Source organism: Schistocerca nitens, chromosome 1 (assembly GCF_023898315.1).
Source record: "Schistocerca nitens isolate TAMUIC-IGC-003100 chromosome 1, iqSchNite1.1, whole genome shotgun sequence".
Classification (NCBI taxonomy): Eukaryota; Metazoa; Arthropoda; class Insecta; order Orthoptera; family Acrididae; genus Schistocerca; species Schistocerca nitens.
In genome coordinates this window covers 455,465,305-455,486,530 of record NC_064614.1, presented here as the reverse complement: position 1 = coordinate 455,486,530, position 21,226 = coordinate 455,465,305, and the positions used below count along the sequence as shown (strand labels likewise).

The window sequence follows — 21,226 nt, the reverse complement described above, 5'->3', positions numbered from 1 at the left end:
GCCAGGTAGTGGAAAAACTGCTACAATTCCACTGGAGAATAATGTTGCTGTACAATGAGGCCACAAAGGGATCTAGGGGGCAGGTTATACCTTTGGGTCATATGCTGCCACTGAGGTGTTATGGTATCAATGTACATAGGTTCCTGGTTCCGTTGTCGGGGTGACTCGGGGTCTCAGGGGCTGCCAGAATCCCCACCTTGGCCACAGGAGTGCAACGGGTGGTATCTGGTGGCATGGGGGCCACCGGAATGTCCTTTTCCTTGGAGGTCTTTTTCTTGTCTTTACTCTCCTTAGAGATTTTTGATGATTGCTAGGGTTTCTCTGAATCAGTTTCAGGTAGAGATAGTGATTGCAAAGCCCTGCTACCAGCAGCCTGTGGCCCCTTTAGCCACTGGCTAGGCCAGGTTTTAGACCAGTGGAAAGCTTGGAAGAAAGTGTCCCAATGGACCCCGTCCATGCTGAAAGATGCCACACAAAGGGGATTTGTCACCGGCAGGTGGCTGGGAAGTCACTGATCCCTAAAAGTAGGCAAGGGGGAAGTTGCAAGAGGGGCACTCCCAACCATCATGGGGGTAGGCATAGTTAAGCCACCCTGGGGGCCCACTGTAGGTGCAATAGGCATGAGTACATTGCCAAAGGTGAGACACAGTTTTAACTGTAGCATATGATATTGTTTGATATACTGGGTGCAACTGCTCGTATTACTTCTTGTCATCTTGATAACTGAGTTTTTCCAGAGTCTTGCATTCTTGTATTTTATTTTCTCTCTGGAAAAACAGTCTAATCTGGTGAGCAGGGAGAATGGTGCTTTCCACAGTTGAAAAATGGAGGGAGGTGCACAGGGAGCAAGTGCATGCAGCTGTTGTCCACAATCTCTACAAATGGGGCTAGCGTTGCAATGCGAAGACGTGCTCAGATTTCAAGCACAGCACGGTGGAGGGGGGCATGAGCACATGGTTTCACATCGCATCAGTATATCACCACCTTTACCTTTTCAGGCAATGAATTGCCCTCAATGGCCAAGATGAAGGCACTGGTAGCAATCCTATTGTTCTTTGGTCTCCTATGTACATGATGGACAAGGTGTACACCCTGTCATCCTAAATTGGCACGTAGCTCATCATCAGATTGTTAGAGCATGTCTGTGAAAAATGATGTACTGGACTAAATTTAGACTGTTATGGGGAGTGACAGTCACCAGTATGCCCCAGCTTGTCAGAAGTGAGCAGTGCCCATGACTGGACACGGGATGCGGTTTTGATCAAAATTGTCCCACTTTTCATTTCAGAGGTGGCTGTCACTTTCCCAAACGTGTCTTCCAAGTTCTCCACAAAGAAAAGTAATTACCATCAGTCCTTGTACGAACCAAGTATCGCCGGGAGTATTATTCTGCTTGCCACTTGGTCCTATCTTCCTACCACAGCTTAGCCACGAAAGGGAACATTTTAGGGTCATGTCTCTATGCACTGATAGAGGACTGTCCTTTCACAGACACTGATGAGGCCATATGGCCATCAGCATGAGACAACTTCATCCACTTCATTTCAGGTTGATCTGTCATGTGCCACCAACTCCGAATGGGGGCTCTCCCATGGGTGCCACCCAGTCTCAGCAACAGCTACCGGGCCAGTAATCCGTTGCTCACAGTCCCCATGCCCCAGTCACGATGGGCACATACTCCTTTCAGTTTAAGCACCAACAGTGTGATCCCTGTGTGGTCATGGGGCTACCATACTGCAGGTACTTTATGACCCTTTACAAAAACTTTACTCCTCCTGAGCAGGCCACGAAGGTCCAATGGTACTGATTGGTCACCATATCATCCTCAGCCCATAGGCGTCACTGGATGCGGATATGGACAGGCATGTTGTCAGCACACCGCTCTCCAGGCCATATGTTAGTTTCAGAGACCAGAGCCACTACTTCTCAATCAAGTAGTTACACAGTTCGCCTCACAAGGGCTGAGTGCACCCCACTTGCCAACAGCACTCAGCAGACCGGATGGTCACCCATCCAAGTGCTGCCCAGCCTGACAGCACTTAACTTTGGTAATCTGATGAGGAACTGGTGTTACCACTGCGGCAAGGTCATTGACCTGACCCTTCTGTGAGAGATCTTTCAATAATTTCTGCTATAGTAGTCATTAAAGGCTCCAAGCACTGTCCTCTTGACAGTCCAACTCATTTCATTTAGCTTTTATCCATAGCTTATGCTTTGTTTTACACCTATTATGCATTCCACTATTTTCCTTCAGAAGTTTCTTTAGAGTGACTATATTCCATGGTGAGTCCCTCCTGTCAAACTATTCTTACCAGGCATATATCTTTCAATTGTCTTGTTACCTATTCTTGAAAACTAGTTCTACATACTCTGCACAAAAATGTTTTTGGTTCATCTTTGACACCACATCAGGAATGATGGACAAGGGTAAATGTATCAATCTGAGGTAAGGGACTCTAGCCCAGAAATAACCGACTACTGTTATAAGGAAAACTTTTTTTGATAGCTATGAAAGTAAACTCTTCTACTTCAAGCTCTAGGTTTCCAAATTTTGGAAGGAGGTAGTGTGGACCAAAATAACAAAATATGGTCAAGAAAACATGCGTTCTAAAGTGCATATGTTAAGAACAATGATTATTATTATTATTATTATTATTATTATTATTATTATTATTATGAGAAAAGCTTTCTCGGACGTTATGTCTGGTCAAAAATGGAAAGTGGCGCGGACCTTGATCAAGCGTGACTTCCTTTTAACTGTATGGTATATGTTACATTGCATTTAGGAACTTTCAGGTAATTGAACATGTATCAATAATTACGGATTTCTGTAGTTGTATATATGTGTTTGGATGTAGCTGTATTGCATTGATGTACTGGTGGATATTGTGTGGTATGACTCCTGTAGTTGATACTATAATTGGTATGATGTCAACTTTATCCTGATGCCACATGTCCTTGACTTCCTCAGCTAGTTGGATGTATTTTTCAATTTTTTCTCCTGTTTCCTTCTGTATATTTGTCGTATTGGGTAAAGATATTTTGATTAGTTGTGTTAATTTCTTCTTTTTATTGGCGAGTATGATGTCAGGTTTGTTATGTGTTGGTGTTTTATCTGTTATAATGGTTCTGTTCCAGTATAATTTGTATTCATCATTCTCCAGTACATTTTGTGGTGCATACTTGTATGTGGGAACGTGTTGTTTTATTAGTTTATGTTGTATAGCAATTTGTTGATGTATTATTTTTGCTACATTGTCATGTCTTCTGGGGTATTCTGTATTTGCTAGTATTGTACATCCGCTTGTGATGTGATCTACTGTTTCTATTTGTTGTTTGCAAAGTCTGCATTTATCTGTTGTGGTATTGGGATCTTTAATAATATGCTTGCTGTAATATCTGGTTTTTATTGTTTGATCCTGTATTGCAATCATGAATCCTTCCGTCTCACTGTATATATTGCCTTTTCTTAGCCACATGTTGGATGCGTCTTGATCGATCTGTGGCTGTGTTAGATGATATGGGTGCTTGCCATGTAGTGTTTTCTTTTTCCAATTTACTTTCTTCGTATCTGTTGATGTTATGTGATCTAAAAGGTTATAGAAGTGGTTATGAAATTGCAATGGTGTAGCCGATGTATTTATATGATTGCTTTGTGTATTTTGCTAGTTTCTGCTCGTTCTATAAAGAATTTTCTTAAATTGTCTACCTGTCCATAATGTAGGTTTTTTTATGTTGATAAATCCCCTTCCTCCTTCCTTTCTGCTTAATGTGAATCTTTCTGTTGCTGAATGTATGTGATGTATTCTGTATTTGTGGCATTGTGATCGTGTACGTGTATTGAGTGCTTCTAGGTCTGTGTTACTCCATTTCACTACTCCAAATGAGTAGGTCAATATTGGTATAGCATAAGTATTTATAGCTTTTGTCTTGTTTCTTGCTGTCAATTCTGTTTTCAGTATTTTTGTTAGTCTTTCTCTATATTTTTCTTTCAGTTCTTCTTTAATATTTGTATTATCTATTCCTATTTTTTGTCTGTATCCTAGATATTTATAGGCATCTGTTTTTTCCATCACTTCCATGCAGTCGCTGTGGTTATCCAATATGTAATCATCTTGTTTAGTGTGTTTTTCCTTGACTATGCTATTTTTCTTACATTTGTCTGTTCCAAATGCTGAATACTTCTGTTATCTTTAGTAATTGGTTGAGTTGCTGATTTGTTGCTGCCAGTAGTTTTAGATCATCCATGTATAGCAAATGTGTGATTTTGTGTGGGTATGTTCCAGTAATATTATATCCATAATTTGTATTATTTAGCATGTTGGATAGTGGGTTCAGAGCAAGACAGAACCAGAAAGGACTTAATGAGTCTCCTTGGTATATTCCACGCTTAATCTGTATTGGCTGTGATGTGATATTATTTGAATTTGTTTGGATATTAAGTGTGGTTTTCCAATTTTTCATTACTATGTTTAGGGACTGTATCAATTTAGGATCTACTTTGTATATTTCCAATATTTGTAGTAACCATGAGTGGGGTACACTATCAAAAGCTTTTTGATAATCAATGTATGCGTAGTGTAGCGACCTTTGTTTAGTTTTAGCTTGATATGTCACCTCTGCATCTATTATCAGTTGCTCTTTACATCCTCGTGCTCCTTTGCAACAGCCTTTTTGTTCTTCATTTATAATTTTGTTCTGTGTTGTATGTGTCATTAATTTCTGTGTAATGACTGAAGTTAATATTTTGTATATTGTTGGTAGGCATATTATGGGGCGATATTTTGCTGGGTTTGCTGTGTCTGCTTGATCTTTAGGTTTCAGATAAGTTATTCCTTGTGTAAGTGTATCAGGGAATGTGTATGGGTCTGCAATGTAATTGTTAAATAATTTAGTTAGATGTGGATGTGTTGAGGTGAACTTCTTTAGCCAGAAATTTGCTATTTTATCTTTTCCAGGGGCTTTCCAATTGTGCATAGAATTAATTGCTCAGGTGACTTCATGTTGCTTATTATTATTATTATTATTATTATTAGGGATGTGAGGCACTCGACATCATGGTCTTCAGTGATCTGATGGAAAGTCCGCATGCAGATAAAGGCTGTCCCCACATGTGGAGTAGCTTATGATGCATAATGTCTGCCTCCCCTATCCAGCAATTTACGAATGAGGCCTGACAGTTCACCAAGTTTCAGAGCCCTTGTAACACTGGTGTCAGTATGTGTACAGATTGTGGGCACATCTCCAGCCAAACTGTGACCTGCCCTGATATCAGTATATAACACACATGTAGCCAAAATATGCTGAACCGAAAGTGGCACACCACGAACTTCACATAGCCAGAGTAGGAAAATGTGCATCAAAGGGCTAAGTCCTAAGCACAGTCTGGTTAGCAGCACTTTCTTCCATAACTGTGGTGGATATGAATGACCACAATTTGTTTTATGCCATCTATAACGACTCACTTTCCCACCGACACATGATTCATCTATCAGATAATGATATGACAATAGGCAAGGGAATGGCACACCGACGTACAACACCATCCCAATATGTTTCTTTGGCTGCTTTGTCACCTGTGCCACTGTAAGGAGTTATGGATGAGCTGAATCACCTGATCTATTGGACAGATCTTGTGGACCACTTGTGGCACATTGAGTGAGTCAGAACAGATGAGAAACCTTGTACTGTGGTGTTGTGAATCCACTCCAGTGCCGTCATAATGCCATATAAATTCATATCATAATCTGTACAACGTTCTGGAAGCCACACTTTGAAAACCCTATCAGAGGAAACAGCTGAACAACAGAGGGCATTCTTTTGCTGGGATCCATCTGTATAAACAACAACAAAACTGTGGTATGTACTTAAGACTACAGGAAACAAGAGCTGTAAAAACATAACCTGGAGTAGAAGTTTTCTTGTACTGTGTAAAGCTTAAAATCACTGAGCCTCTGAAGACTCAAAGGTAGCAATTTGCTCAATTCCTGGCTGTGTATTCAGAGTTTGATATATCCAGATCCTTGAGACAGTACGTATACTGTACCATGAATGGTTTGGTCAGCTGGGGCCACTTCCTGGAGCCGTTTACAGTTTGGGTGGATCACTGTGCCGTATGTGAATGACTGAGACAGTCCTGAAATTTTCTGGACCCATCGAGCGAGAAAGGGGTGCTGCCAAACCAAGAGTGATGGTTCACCAGCTTCTGCACGCAGACTCTGGACTGGACTGGTCCAATAGGCTCCTGACAACACCCCAATATCCTCATGATGGACAGTGTCTAACATTTTGAGGTAGGAAATATGAGCTGGTCCATAAATCACACTGCCATTATCTAACAATGATCTGAGAAATGCCCTATAAAATTGCAGGTGGTGGGATCTGTCAGCTCACAATGCCTTTCTGTTGAGGCATTTCAAAACATTTAATGATCTGAAGCCCTTTGTTCATAGCTCTTTCAGGTGTGGGAATCAGTTCAATTTAAGAGTCCAACAGTAGGCCCAAAAACTGCATAATGTCATTCAAATGTAAAACATTGTCCCACATTGTTAGCTATGGTTGATTAAAATTTCTATAAATACCATTAGAACTCTCACACAGTCTTCTCTGGTGAAAACCAAAAACCATCTTTATTGGCGAAAGCTTCCGGCCTCCAACAGTCAGCAGTAGTTGCCTATTGTGTTCTTAATGTCCCGTCGACAACGAGGTCATTAGAGACAGAGCACACGCTGGGATTAGAGAAGAAAGGGAAAGGAAATCTGTCATGCCCTTTTAAAGGAATCACCCCTGCATTTGTCTGAAGCAATAAATCAGGATGGCCAGATGCTGGTTTGAACCATCATCCTCCCGAATGCAAGTCCAGTGTGCTAACCACTGCGCCACCTTGCTTGGTCCTTGTTGCCTCATTATCATAAGATCGGAGGAGGAGCAGATTGCAAAGTCATCCACAAACAAACAGCACTGAGCACGGCTCCTAACTGTGGAAGAGGTGCCATTGATATCGATTGCAAAGTGACACTGAGTACTCTGCCTTGGGAGACCACATTCTCCTGAACATAGTCAGACACACCACAGTGTGATATCGAAAGCAATGGTCCTCAAGAAGGATTGGATAAGAAGTGGCAGAATTCCACATGTTCAATTCAATCACAAAATTGGCGAAGGATATCGTACCTCCCAAGTGGTGGTGGTGGTGGTGGTGGTGGTGGTGGTGGTGGTGTATGCTTTTTCAGAGTCAAGAAACATCCCAACCTAATGGTTTCAGAGTAAAAGGGAATCCTGTATCAATGTCTGTAGTATAATTAAGTTGGCAAGGGAAGAATGGTAGCACCTGAACATGCCCTGGGAGTGACACAGGCGACCTCGGGGTTCATAAAGAGACAGACAAGGCAGCAGTTGACTACATGCTCAAGAGTCTTACCCATAAAGCTAGAATGGACTACAATTTAGTAACTGTTAGGGTCTGTACGATCCTTGCCTGGTTTCCATAATGGAATTAACATTGGCTCATTCCCAGTTGCGGGGTACTGTCCATCAAACCTGATATGACAAACAAGATACAAGCTTGACTATGGCTTCAGGGTACAGATAACAGAGCATGGCATAATGAATCCAATCAGGTCATGGAGCATTGTCTGGCCACTAACAGAGCTGACTCCAGTTCCCATATGGAGAATGAAAGATTGTAGACCAACTCATTACACAAGAAGGAAAGCAGTCTCTTCATCTCCACAGTCCTATAGAACACCTCAAATGCAAGAGTTCGTCCGATCGACGCTGTGATAGCAAAGTGATCAGCTAAACATTCAGCCACATGTTCAAGGTATGCCCACCAAGATTGCATTTCTCAACAAGGCCGTGAAGAGAAGGCGTACTGCCTTTGCATGAAGCCTGCTTTACTTAGTTCCAAACTTCGTACAGTGGAAGTGGGCCAATTAACGGAAGTAAAAATTCCTTCCATTCTTTTATCACTCACTTGTGCCCTCGCATATCTGAAGACACCAAGGTTTCTGTAGTTGGATGGTGTTTGAATTTCTGTAAAGCTGTGCACCTGGTTCTGACTGCCGAGTGACATTCATCATTCCACCAAGTGACTGATAATAGTCTGAGGTGGTTGCTATATGGGGGATCTAATCTGAGGCAGCTCACTGGATGTGATATGGTCCACCATCTCCTGGGCACAATCCTGTTATTGGAAGATGGCCTGCTGAATGTATCAACCAATTTTCCCTCTGAACCACCCATCTTTGTGGTCTTCTGTCGACCACCATTCGAGTCAGCAGACAGATCCACGCCAGAAACTGGTCACTGGAATGCAAATCTGTGCACTGCTTCTCACTGAACTGAGTCGGTAAAAGCCCAGGAGAAAAAAAAAGGTCAATGGCTGATGATGATCCTGTACCTTTGGAAATGTGTTACCCGACCAGTGCAAAAAGGATGATATTCTCTGAATGGACAATGTACTCGATAATAAAAGCCTTGGAGCAAGTGGTAGCCAAGCCTTCCAACACCCTGTGTGCACTAAAGTCTCCCACGAGGAGTAATGGCGAGGGCAGTGCCCAGATGAGTTCTGTCAATGAATTTCCATCCAACAGATAATGAGGTGGAAAATGTAAATGACACAATGTGATTTTAACTGGCTTAAGGACTTCCACTGCAACTGTGTATGGCCATGGTAAGAGGGTCAGGAGAGGCGTGGCATCTGCCACCAACGAAAACAGCCATTTCACCCTTAACCAGATCTTCAGTAACATTGTTCTTCCTATACGGGTGGTAGTGCCTTAATGCAGGTGTGTTGCTGACTTTAAAATGAATTCTTGTAAGCAAGTGCAAAACAGTCTGTCCTGGGCCAGGAGCTGCAATTGTTCCAAACACAATTGGCATCCATAAAACTTCCACTGCCACCCAGTCCCTGTGGAGCTACTGAGTAGTGACAGTTGTCCTTGTCCTTACCCCTTGGCAGTGGTGATTTCGCCAGGAGGTCAAGGGGAATGTCAAATGGTGCCCAACTCTCTGGTTCCTTCATGTGGATATCAACGCCCTCGACAGTAATATGACCATCAGAAAGGGAGAGTGCCAGTCGATCCGAAGATTTAGTTGCCACTTTCTTTTATTTTTAACATCTTCCTGTGTGGCATTTATCCTTACTTGTGGGAGGAGTTTTTATGGGCTTCTGACTGTGTGCAGTGGTATGTGGCTGAGGCACCAAGACTGTCGCCGATGGCTCCCGAATTTCCAGTTAAAGTGTAGCTTTACCCCCCATAAGCAAATTGACAAGTGCACTTACATTTGAATCTGCAATCTGGGTTTCTTTGGAAGCTTCACATTTGGTAACTGGTTTCTTCAGGGCCAACGCAATAGAAGTAGCGAACATTGGATGTTGGATAGCTTTGAAAGCTTATTTTAGCTTCACTGTAGAATACGCAACTCCTAACTCTCAACTCCTGAATTTTTCTTTCCTCATTATAAATCGCGAACTTCTTGCTCTGTACTGGGTTATCCCCAGAGCAGTCTATGCTTTCAGAGAAAGTGTACCTGAATTGACTGATCTGTGAGCTGAGACTCAGCAATTTCCACAAGTAGACCTCCCACTACATGCCATAGTGGTATGACTGAATCTTTGACATTGTAAGCATCGCATTGGGTTGGGTTGGAACGATTGGTTGAATCTTAAGACTGATACAGCCTGCAAGAATATTCAGGTAATTCTGGATGGTTGAACTTGAGAATAAATGTTGCAGTTTTTGTCCAATGTGCCATTAATTCTCCTCATCTAGTTCTGCACTTCTGTGACACCCCCTTTTTTCCATTTTGCACGTAAATCCTCAGGTTCCATCTCCAATATATCGGAGCAGGTAACCACACCTTTTCAGAAGTTAAGGGTGTTACGTAACTTGAACATACCAGGATTGTTACCTTTACCCTTGCATTATCCCAGAAGCTTACACCATAAGTGTTACGGTAAACTAGTGCCCAGTTACAATAATTCTGAGACTACTACTCAGAAGGACTGACCAACCAAGCTTTGTTGGGTGGGTGTAGGTACTACTTGATGCTAGATGATGATGGATATTTGGTTTGTGGAGTGCTCAACTGCAACTACATCATTTTCAGTGCCTGTATAAATTCTCAATCTTTTCACTGTCCAGTCTCGCCACTTTCCCAAACGATGACAAAAACACAAATACCAAGCCTCAGTGAAGAGAAAATCCCTGACTCATCCTGGAATCAAAACAACAGTACAGTCATCCCGTCGGGAGCAGAAATGAATTTATGTCACTTAATAGGGATCCCACAAGGTGCTAGGGAAACAAATGTTGGCAAAAAAAGAGCCCCATGAGCCTAAGCAAGCCTTATAGAACTGAGAGGGGGGGGGGGGGGGAGGGGGCAGGTGCTCTCAGAGTTTGCCCAGTAGTGTTTTACCTCAACAACCATTCACCTCATCAGCAGATAGTATACTTTGAGACTGAAAGTTTCTTTTGTAGAGGTGTGTACCTTCCTTGCAGTCCACAGACCAGGTAGTGAAGCCAAGTCCTCATTCTCCAAGAAACACAACATTCCACCACTGCACATAATAGTAGTTCCTCAATTATGCCTAGGGTTTATGGTAGGAGAGATCTCACTGAGCTGGCCATTTCCCAGATCAGGAAATCCGGTGTCACCAGGCCTGTACCAACCACTGCAGGTGGAGCTTCCAGGAAAAAAAAAACACAACCCTCACAACATTTAGTTGAGAGACTTTCTTCATCAGACCCCTCCACTGAGGTCTGTCCTGTTTGGGTGATCTCGCCAGTAGCTGCAGAACCATCAACATAGCTCTCAGTGTCACTGAGGCACCCAAACCCTCCCACTTGGCACTAATGGTGCCTATAGTAAGGTGCTGTTCCTGGAAGGGACTGAACCAGGTGCCTTTATCTCAAACTGATACACCTACCGTTATCCATCATACCGGAAAATTCATAACATCAGGGAATCACCCTGTATTTCCAACATGAGTGGGCTTCTGAACTATATGTTCTAGGTTTTCACAGAAGGAATTTAATAACATTTTCACATGAAATCACGGCATGTCCACTACTTAAACTGTAACCACCCCAAATTAATTGTTGGATGATTAAAGTACCCTCTGATGATGACAGTATTATCGAGGAACTTAAGAAAGTGACCTGACGGTTTCTCTTAAGTCTTCATTTGCATCTGGAGATCAGCCCTGGGTTCAACAGAAAGATCCACATACTGAGTCTTTCCCAAACAACACTGCATGCAGCTTGGACTTTATCTCTGTAGATTTGAGTTTGTCTACTACCAAAAATCATCACCGCCATCTGCATTAGCTTATTCTTTCAATATACACTTAAATTTTCCCCAAAAGTCCCATCTTGTCAGTGGGGGCGGGGGGGGGGGGGACATTAATTGCGCCCTCCCTTTGTAGCAGCCTCCAATGGGTAGTGCACACCTGACCCATTGAGGGGAGGGAGCATACAGTTCTCAAATTTATGGTGCAAGTCTACGTATCTGCAGCCCTTGCTGCCAATTCCCTAAGGGGTGCCACTATTTCTCTCACATTTGAGCAGCTGACCCTACCCCTTTTATGTTTGCCTCCACGTAACACAGGATACAGGAGATAATCCAAACAGGTAAAATAAGTCCAACTGCCTTAGCTTCCATGGAAGAAGCTACCACCATTAATTAGGGTAGATAGGTATCGCACCTTAAGTTCTCACTGGTTACTGCCTTTCCCCCTCAAGTGGACAAGTAGTAGTAAATTGTGTACTTCCTGCAGGAGACAGTATCCACAGAAGAGGCTAGCACTTTAAGTACCTTTAGTATTTCTGGTACATGACACTTGGGAATCTTCCCATCACATCCATTTGCAGCAGCTTCCAATTGTGTGATAGCATTTCAGAGTGATTTACAGCTGCTTATGAACTTCAACTAACTGATCCCACACATGAAACAGCCTTCACAGTGGGGCTGCATTGTGGCTATTGCAATGTTTCACAAGACGGCAAATAAAAATTAAGTTTTATATAAAGTTTTAAGTAACTACATTTTTGAAAGGAATTTATTGACATGGTTTCACTATGACAGGAGACACCATAAGCCATCTTATGTACGTATATGTAAGTAAACAGATGTTGAAAATCCACAGGCTTTACACTTAGCTGGCTTTGTGATGCCTTCTACATTGTGTCATGGATGAGCACTGTTGTGTCACTTAACCTCACTAAAACAAAGAAAATTTCTGATGTACAGTAAAGGACATCATCTGCTTATAGTAGCTAATAATGCAATGATAATTTGCATGAAGCACTACAAGATATTCCACTTGTGTTCAGCAGTGTGTGTCGTTCCAATGTCATAAGCCACCTGCACACTTTGGAAGGTATGTATAAAAACACCTTAAGCAGAGCTTTTACAGTTAAATAGACTGATCATTGAGATTCAATCCTGTGTGTTCGCATGTTCTAAATCACTTGCATTTCTTCCTGAGAGAGCACTTAAAAGAGCATGTCTATTCTATTACTCAGTGAATGTGGAGGGAAACTGGTGGTGAACATCCATGCTGCTCTTTAACTGTGGGTGGCACTGTGTTGCTAACAGTTTAGAGAAGCACAACACAGCAAATAGCTAATCATTTGCAGATGCAAGGTGCTCATTTTCAAGCATTTTCTACCTACTGCAGTAATTGGATAGAACTGCCAAACTGTATTAAATGAGGGTACTTTTAGAAATGATTATATTGTTGCCGCATTTTCAATCTTTGACATCCATTTCCTACCAAAAATACACATGGCATGAAATTTTGCAGTCGTCTTGGTATTGTTAGCAGGCAAGGAATAATCAAGTTGTGAAATCTTATTGCATGCTTAACTGCTTGTATGATTACTTCACACATCAAGAATTCTGCATGAATTCCTTACCCTTTTTTGTTGTTTTGTTATGAATTCTTACACTCTGTTTTCCTTTTAGAATTGTGTGCATCATTTTTGGCAGCTGTATTTTCTCCCCACTTTTTTAAATGGTAGTTTCCATTTTATCACAACATTCTACTATTTTTCATACATTTCTGACACATCCTGTTAACCTGAAAATGAGTCCTGTCCCCTCTACTGAACTTTTTCTTTTACAAATATCTGTGTCTGTAGTCTGTAGTGAGCACTTAATAATACTTTCACCTTTCTTATCCTCTGACTACAAACAAGATTTAAATATATAAGCATCGGTGATAAGACATGATTTCTACGTATTTTTTTATCCTCTGACTACAAACAAGATTTAAACATGCACGCATCAGTGATAAGACAGATGATTTCTATGTATTTCTGTCTCGGGATGCAAACAGCAGCAATTCAGGTGTTTTACTGGAAGTGATTTTTTTATATGGCTGATGTTCAGTACACAAAGTTTTTTCTTCTTTCTTGATCACTGAGAAATGCTTTACACCTTCTCACATACATTAATACCATCCAACTTAGCCATCAGGGAAAAAAGTGGTCATGTCATATTGCTTGGATTTTGCTGTACCTAAACCAGTCTACATAATTTTGATCAACATATTGGTTATAGTTGTCCATGAACAGATATATTACGTATCTCTGTGCTACATAGCAACTGCTAAAATGTTTTTGTGGAAGTGAAACAAATTATTTTGTATAGCAACATGCAGACATAAAGATGAAGTATATGCATAGTACACTACAGGCTCCGACATTTTTAATAAACAAGTGCATCACTATGCAGAAAGGATATATAAAGTAATACAGATCAGTTCCTCCTTCAGGTAAATAGCAAAGAAGAAAAGTCTAAAATGATGTCCAAATTACTGAAGAACTTAGGGAAAAACCTGGTTGTAAGTAGAGCATTAACATTAGTATTATCAGCTTTTGAAATAACAAAGCTGTTGCAAAATTTTCATTTTCACATGAATGACTTTTGTGCTACATACAGTACTTTAAGAACATTAATATGAACTTAAGGTAATTGTAGCAAAATTTTTCTGTATGTTTGTAAAAATGTTACAGTAAATTCTGTGAGTAAACATTGTGTGTACAGTGGGCTCCAAAAACTTCAGTTTGGGTTTAAGGGAAATATGAGGCATCAAGATTTCTATGAATGTATGTCTGGAAATAATAACTGTATCAAACAATTTTAACTTTTATTTAACTAATTCCACCATTACCATATCATAAATGACAAATACTTCAATCATGAAATCTTGCTCTTCTATGAACCTGTAACTCCCAGAACCCATAGCATAATCTTTTCTACATATTAATATAATTCCACGTATTCACACCACCATTGTGTGTTAGATGACAAAATCAAGTATATTTTACCCACTTTCTCCTTTCATGGCTGTTTAAACACACAATGACTTTTTAAATACTGACAAATTACAAACGTAAAATTGGTTTTAGAAACGCCCTTCCCTCCAAGTGAACCACTTAGGATATGAAAATAGAAGACAGCCACCAAGAAGCTGCAATGTAACATTTGGAAGTACCTTTATGGTACATATTTGAGGTGTTTAATATCTATTAGACATATTTATTATATCTCATTTATATTTTCTTTTATTTAGATCTGGAATTCTGCTCAATTCAGTCATTACATATAGAAACCTTAGTCTCCCCAACATGAAGTTTCAATTTTCTTTGGACTCGAAACCCCATTGTGCTCCATGTCTTATTAGGATGCATCACCTAAAGTAATCACTGTACAATACGACAAATCCCACCCTACATGAGCTCCACGTCAGAGAGGATATCATTGAGAGTTCCTAACCCATCTGTGGGGCCAAACACTTAGAACCATCACTACTAAGGGGTTGTTTTCAACAAAAAGTTACAAGTTGGTAAAAAAGAAGTAACTTAATCATTAAATATATGTCACCATTTTCTCTCTTCCACTTCTGACACAGCTGCATCAATGGAATTTTTGCTCCAATTTATGAAAGATTTTCCACAACTTCCTTTCTTTAGCTCATTGGACACTCGAGACCTGCACTGTCACTCACATCACTATCAGCCTCAATATAATCACTACCACCGCATTCCATCTCAACATTAAATGGAAAATTTCAGATTTCTTCAATTGTATATGCTCAATTTACAATATTTTGTTTTGTGTTTCCTCTGAGACAGCATGCCTCCTTTACATTAATTTATGCTGGACTGGGTGCACAGAATATAATGTATTCTTTTTAAAAAATCCGTTTTTATCATGATGACAGCAGTTAAATGTTTCAGACTGTCTTGGTGACAGATATTAATGCCATTTTTATATTTGAAATATCCATCAGGTAATCTGATATATGAATATGAATACTCATACAAACCCTTAAGAGAGTTCTTTAGATGTGTGTGTGTGTGTGTGTGTGTGTGTGTGTGTGTGTGTGTGTGTGTGTTTTAGGGGAAGGAATTATAATTACTTCTATAACAGTTTCTAAGATATTTGCTTCAGTTCATTCGCATGTGCCATAGACATGAAAATAGTTTGTAGACATTCAAAATTTAGATGAAGTAGATTCATGTACTCTAGATGAAAGTGTTAAGCTACTTAGAAAGGAAGTCAAAGAACTAACAAAGGCATGTATGAAACATGCTGTCTTTCCAAGTGTGTGTATATGTTTCAAACATTACCAATTCATTTAAGGACCAAACTTTAATGTTTCTGAATTTTTATAAGTGAGTTTACAGAAATGCTTTTTAAAAATTATTTTAGTTTAGTGTTACTTGCCTGTTCTCTGAGTAGTAGTTTCAGGAGTAGGGACATTGAGACCAGATAAGAAGTTCTGAAGATCACTGAGCTGAATTGCTGGAGGATTAACTGAAAGAAACATCATGAATCTTATGAAGGAGATAATATCTACAATAGGCAAGAGGAATATTTCACTTACCAGAGAACACGAAAAAAAGAGTATGGGAATTACTGGGGAACTGTAATTAGCTTTCAGAAGTTATAATCTGATCGTAAGAGTTGTGGACACAAAACAAAATACTGTAAATATCTTTAACATGAATTGTGAACATACTTCTATCTCAGTCATCATTATGGAAACTACTACATGTTTACAACTCACCAGAAAGTAAAAGCACAGAAACTAATGCTGAGGAAGTCACACAAACTATTACAGTGAGGACACGTGACTGGTTTGAATTTTCTATCCATGAATAGGTCATCCTACTATGGGCTTATACTGGAGCTACTCACTGGCAAGTGGTAATGAATCAGACACATAAATGCACTATGGAGAGGAAATTTTTAAAATTGAAACATTTTTGGTAATACGGAGTGCAGTAAAAGCAATGAATTTGAAAGAACTACCAATGAAAACAAAATTTAAAAAACTGCACTGAGTTCCAAATACTATTCCTGGGATGCCAGGCATGTAGTCAATATGTCCATGAACTGTTAAGCCTTTCATTTATTCCAATGAAGTATTTACATCAAATGGGACAGTGTGCAAACATTCCCTTACAAGGTACTTTCTTGATCTGAAACTACTGATGGTAAGTGGTATATAAGAACAGAAATTTGTTTGTATAAAATGATGCAAGGGCTTAACATTTTTAACACTGTTGTAGTGAGGAATGTACACAAGCCACACAATACTTTGGGAGGAAGAACAGCATACCCATAGCATGTGGATCAACTGCAGCTTCTGTCACTACTTGGGACCAGAAAAACGTAGCACTATATTTGTCGAAATTTGCAATTTCCTAAAGCAGTGTGCCACAATTTAAAAAACTCAAAAAACTGCCTCTAAAAATGACATGATTTCAGAGTACTGATAAGTACAAAACAATTTGCACGAGTTAAACAGATGCCTGCAGCTAAATGGTGATGGAAGATTCACTGGTTGGAATCTCCTTTCTTCTTAATTAAATTTAAGTTCTCTATTTCTCTCGAGTAGAAATTATAACAAATACTGAACCACAATTTTCCAATGAAAGTAATATTTTATTTTCAATTTATGTCATATGAAACAACATGTGAAACAGGCATGTGAAATGACATGTACACCAGTAACACTCCAAAATAATTTTCACTCTGCAGCAGAAACTTCCTCACATATTAAAATGGGATTCTTCTGCCAGGAAGTTTCATCAGTGATACCAGTGCATTTCATATACTCCGTTATTTTGCTCCCCAAATAGCGAAACTCATCTACTATCTTAAGTGTCTCATTTCCTAATCTAATTCCCTCGGCATCACCTGATTTAATTCGACTATATTCCATTATCCTTGTTTTGCTTTTGTTGATGTTCATCTTATATCCTCCTTTCAAGACGCTATCCATTCCGTTCAACTGCTCTTCCAAGTCCTTTGCTGTCTCTGACAGAATTACAATGTCATAAATACTGAGGAAAAAAACAAATTTGCAGTTGACTAGCTCTCTCTGTAAATACTGTCCAGCCTTTCTAATTTTTGTGTATTATAATCTACTAAATGGCTACTGTGACGGATAATCTTGTGCATACAATCACCATACTTTATGAAGGTGTGCATACGATCACCATACTTTATGAAGGCTGTATCTCCCAGTCCCGCTGGTAATGTAAAGTTTCGGTCTCAGTATTATCATGATCCGGAACACCAGGTATTACTGCTGACTATTGAAATGGACATCTTTCTCCCCTCATTTGTAGCTGGTGGTTGTTACATTTTTTAGGGCCTACTGTAAATAAGTGTTTGCTGAACAGATCACCTTGACAATCCTTTACTCTATAAAGTTTGTAGTCTCAAAACATAGCACACATGCAGATTTACTGTCTAAATTAAGAAGAAAATATTTATTGTGGGTTTTTATCTTATCCGGTGTAATGTTGGTTTCACGTTTAACTTCTTGCACTCAACATTGGGGAAAAAAAAATAATCTTAAAACAACTAAATTTGTGGTCTATGTTCTTGATAAATCACTAAACTGTCTCCTGAAAAGCTTCAAAGCAGAAAAACATAGCCGCATAGATATCTTTTTACATTCACTGTATTGATCTCCATAAACGATTAGATAAATAGTGCTAGGGATTTTTACTATTTGTCCAATAAGCATACAATAGCTCAAGACACTTCTATTAGGGTATTTTCTACAAATTCATCTACTGTTTTGGCCTCAGTGCCAGAGATTAATACTGGACTTTGCACTCAACCATCATCTGTTCATACATGCCACCACATATATATAAAAAGGTTGCAAAGCAGTATTGGCCACTCTCTAAAGCCAACTTGCTGAGTGTGACATCCGCTGGCAACACTAAAACCTGTGGCCATGACCCCAGGAGGCTTAGTATTTAACGTTGAGTGTATAGTGGTACATGGCTGTGAGCATAAACAAACTACAAGTTTGAGTGCCAGAGGGGAGAGGAGCGGTGTGTGGAATTTTTGAATTCTTGTGGTAGCTTACTGAAAATGGATGCAGCAGTATACTGCACACCCTTCTGCACAAGAGTCGAGGTAGTGCGATCCAAATGCACATTACACACACACACACACACACACACACACACACACACACACGCACAGAGAGAGAGAGAGAGAGAGAGAGAGAGAGAGAGAGAGAGAGGCCAATGTCAGAATACCCCTGACTAAAGAACAGGGGTCGACAAGAGGTTCGCGAACTTACACCACTTATTGCCCGAATCACCGGTTTCTGAGCTACGAACATCCTTTGAAAATGGGAAGAGCTACCCCAAAAATAAAACCAAATGAAAATAAGCAAAGTAGACTACTTTTCACATTGAATTATCACTTACTTCAGATACCATTTGAATATTAAAAATGGCAGGATTAAGTCTTTGAACAAGATCCTGAATGTGGGCTTTCCACGACAGTTAACTATCTAGAAATTTAAACCGTTTAGTTTCACTAATAATATGGTCATTCTGTGAAATTGAAAAGTCAGGTTTTGTTGAATTGTGTTTTAGAAACTGTAAAAACTGAGTCTTGCTGTGATTTAGCGTTTGTTTTCTACAAGCCTTGAACTTACCTCGTGAACTGCACTATTTGAAACAGTGCCAGTGTTGCACAAAACATCCTTTACTACCAAGCTAGTGTCATCAGCAAACAGAAATATTTTAGAATTGTCTTTTATACTACAGGGGATATCATTTATATAAAAAAGGAACAGGAGTGGTGCCAGCACTGATCCCTGGGACATCCCCCATTTGTCTGTACCCCACTCAGGCCCCACATCACAGCCATTCCTAACACTGTGGATAATTACCTTTTTCTGTCTGTTGTTAAAGTAAGAGGTGAACCAGTTGTGAGCTACTCCCCAATTCCATAATGGCCCAACTTTTGGAGCAATATTTTGCTGTCAACACAACCAAATGCCTTAGTTAAAAAAAAAAAAAAAATAAAATAAAATAAATAAAAAAAAATAAAAATGCACAGCATTTGAAAACTTTTGTTTAATCCATCCAGTACCTCACAGAGAAAGAGAATATAGCATTTTCAGTTGTTAAACCACATTTGATAGCAAATTATGTGAAACAAAATGATCAATTATCCTTACATACACAGCCTTTTCAGTAACTTTAGCAAACACTGATGGCATAGAAATCTAAAATTGTCTACATTATCCCTTTCCCCTTTTTATAAAGTGGCTTTGCTACTGAGTACTTTAATCGTTCAGGAAACTGACCATTCCTAAAGGAAAAATTACAAATATGGCTAAAAACAGAGCTAACATGTGCAGCCCATGACTAATATTCTGCTAGGAACTCCATCATATCCATGACAGTCCTTAGTCTTCAGTGATTTAATTATTGACTCAATCTTCCCCTTTTCTGTATCACAGAGGAGTATTTCAGATGTCAATCTCGGAAAGGCATTTTCTAAGAGATTTATATGATCTCCTGTAGGAACTAATGTTTTATTTAATTCACAAGCAATGCTAAGAAAAGATTGTTAACTGCTATACATATATCTGATTTATCAGTAACAACAATATTTTTACTATGAACTGATTTTACATTGTCGACCTTGTGCCGCTGACCAGACACTGCCTTCACGACTGACCATATGGTTTTAATTTTATTAACTATTCTATTTGTGTACCGTCAGCCACCCAGGCTGCCTTTTACTGCTACACCCTGTTTATAACGTTCTAATGGAAAGCAACTTCCAAAGAGCATGAGAAATGTGTTAAGGAAAGCATTATGTTTGTCATCTATGTTATCGGCACTATAAACATCTTGTCATTCTCGTTCCTTAACGAAGTTTAAAAAACTCGATTGCCACTGGATTAGCATTTTTACATAATATGTAATTAGACATAGCATTTGTCTATGACTGTACTACTGTTCCCGTGCACCTTGGTTGGAAATTCTGCATCAGATCATATGAATTTAAGACACCTTCCAACATCCTTTCGCCTGCACCATCACATATAACATTAATGCTGAAGTCACTACATATAACTAGTTTTAGGCACTTACTATAAAGTACACCAAGAATCCACTCTAGCTTGAGCAGAAACGTTCTCAACTCAGAATTAGGGGACCTACAAACAACAACAACAAGTAGTTTATTTTCAGTAAATACAACTGCCCCTGCATTACATTCACATACCTGTTCAGTGCAGTGCTATGATACGTCTTTGTACTCAAATGGAATACTATTTTTTTATGTATGGCCACTCCCCCACTGTGCAAAAGAACTCAAAAAATGCCACCTAATCTATATCCTGGCAAAGGAAGCCTCTGAATTGTCAAGTTACTTAAGTGTTGCTCCAATATACCAATAACGTCAGAGTTATCGTCTAGAAGCAGTTCACTACCTTTGTGTCTGGTACCTCTCATTTTTTGATGAAACATGCTATGCTACTTCCTTCACTACATGCATACCTGACCACCTCTGAGGGTGATTCCTTTCTTAGAGGGACTTCCTTCAAACAAGGATACCTATCAGCTGACTTCAATTTAAAAAGGGTGCAGCTCTAACACCAACTACTACAGGAAGTTTTCCATGAGTGGTCTGACCACGCTCAGTTCACAAACAGCTGCATGAAGTGCACATTAGTACCACCAGGACACCACCTACACCAGGGCTTCACAACATACGTGCTCGCGGAGCAAGCTGTGAGCAGCAAGGCGCGAGCACGGAGCAGTGCGAGCACGCTACCCCCCACTACCGGACTAGAGCGGAGAGTGGGGAGAATCACGTGGGGCACACAACGGCTGCCGCCAGTCAATGTAAATCCGTGGCCACCCACAGGGAT

General features: G+C 39.9%; 1 protein-coding gene across 3 annotated transcripts in view; it reads right to left on the bottom strand.

The window, feature by feature from the left end:
• Positions 1–21,226, bottom strand: part of LOC126251666 (proteasomal ubiquitin receptor ADRM1-B) — a gene marked incomplete at its 5' end in the record, with an annotated part of 78,646 nt that overhangs the window by 15,238 nt on the left and 42,182 nt on the right. For 2 of the 3 annotated variants that reach the window (XM_049952241.1, XM_049952249.1), the window contains 1 exon segment: positions 15,742–15,831. In XM_049952241.1, coding sequence (XP_049808198.1) covers positions 15,742–15,831 — 90 coding nt within the window. 3 annotated transcript variants of the gene reach the window in all.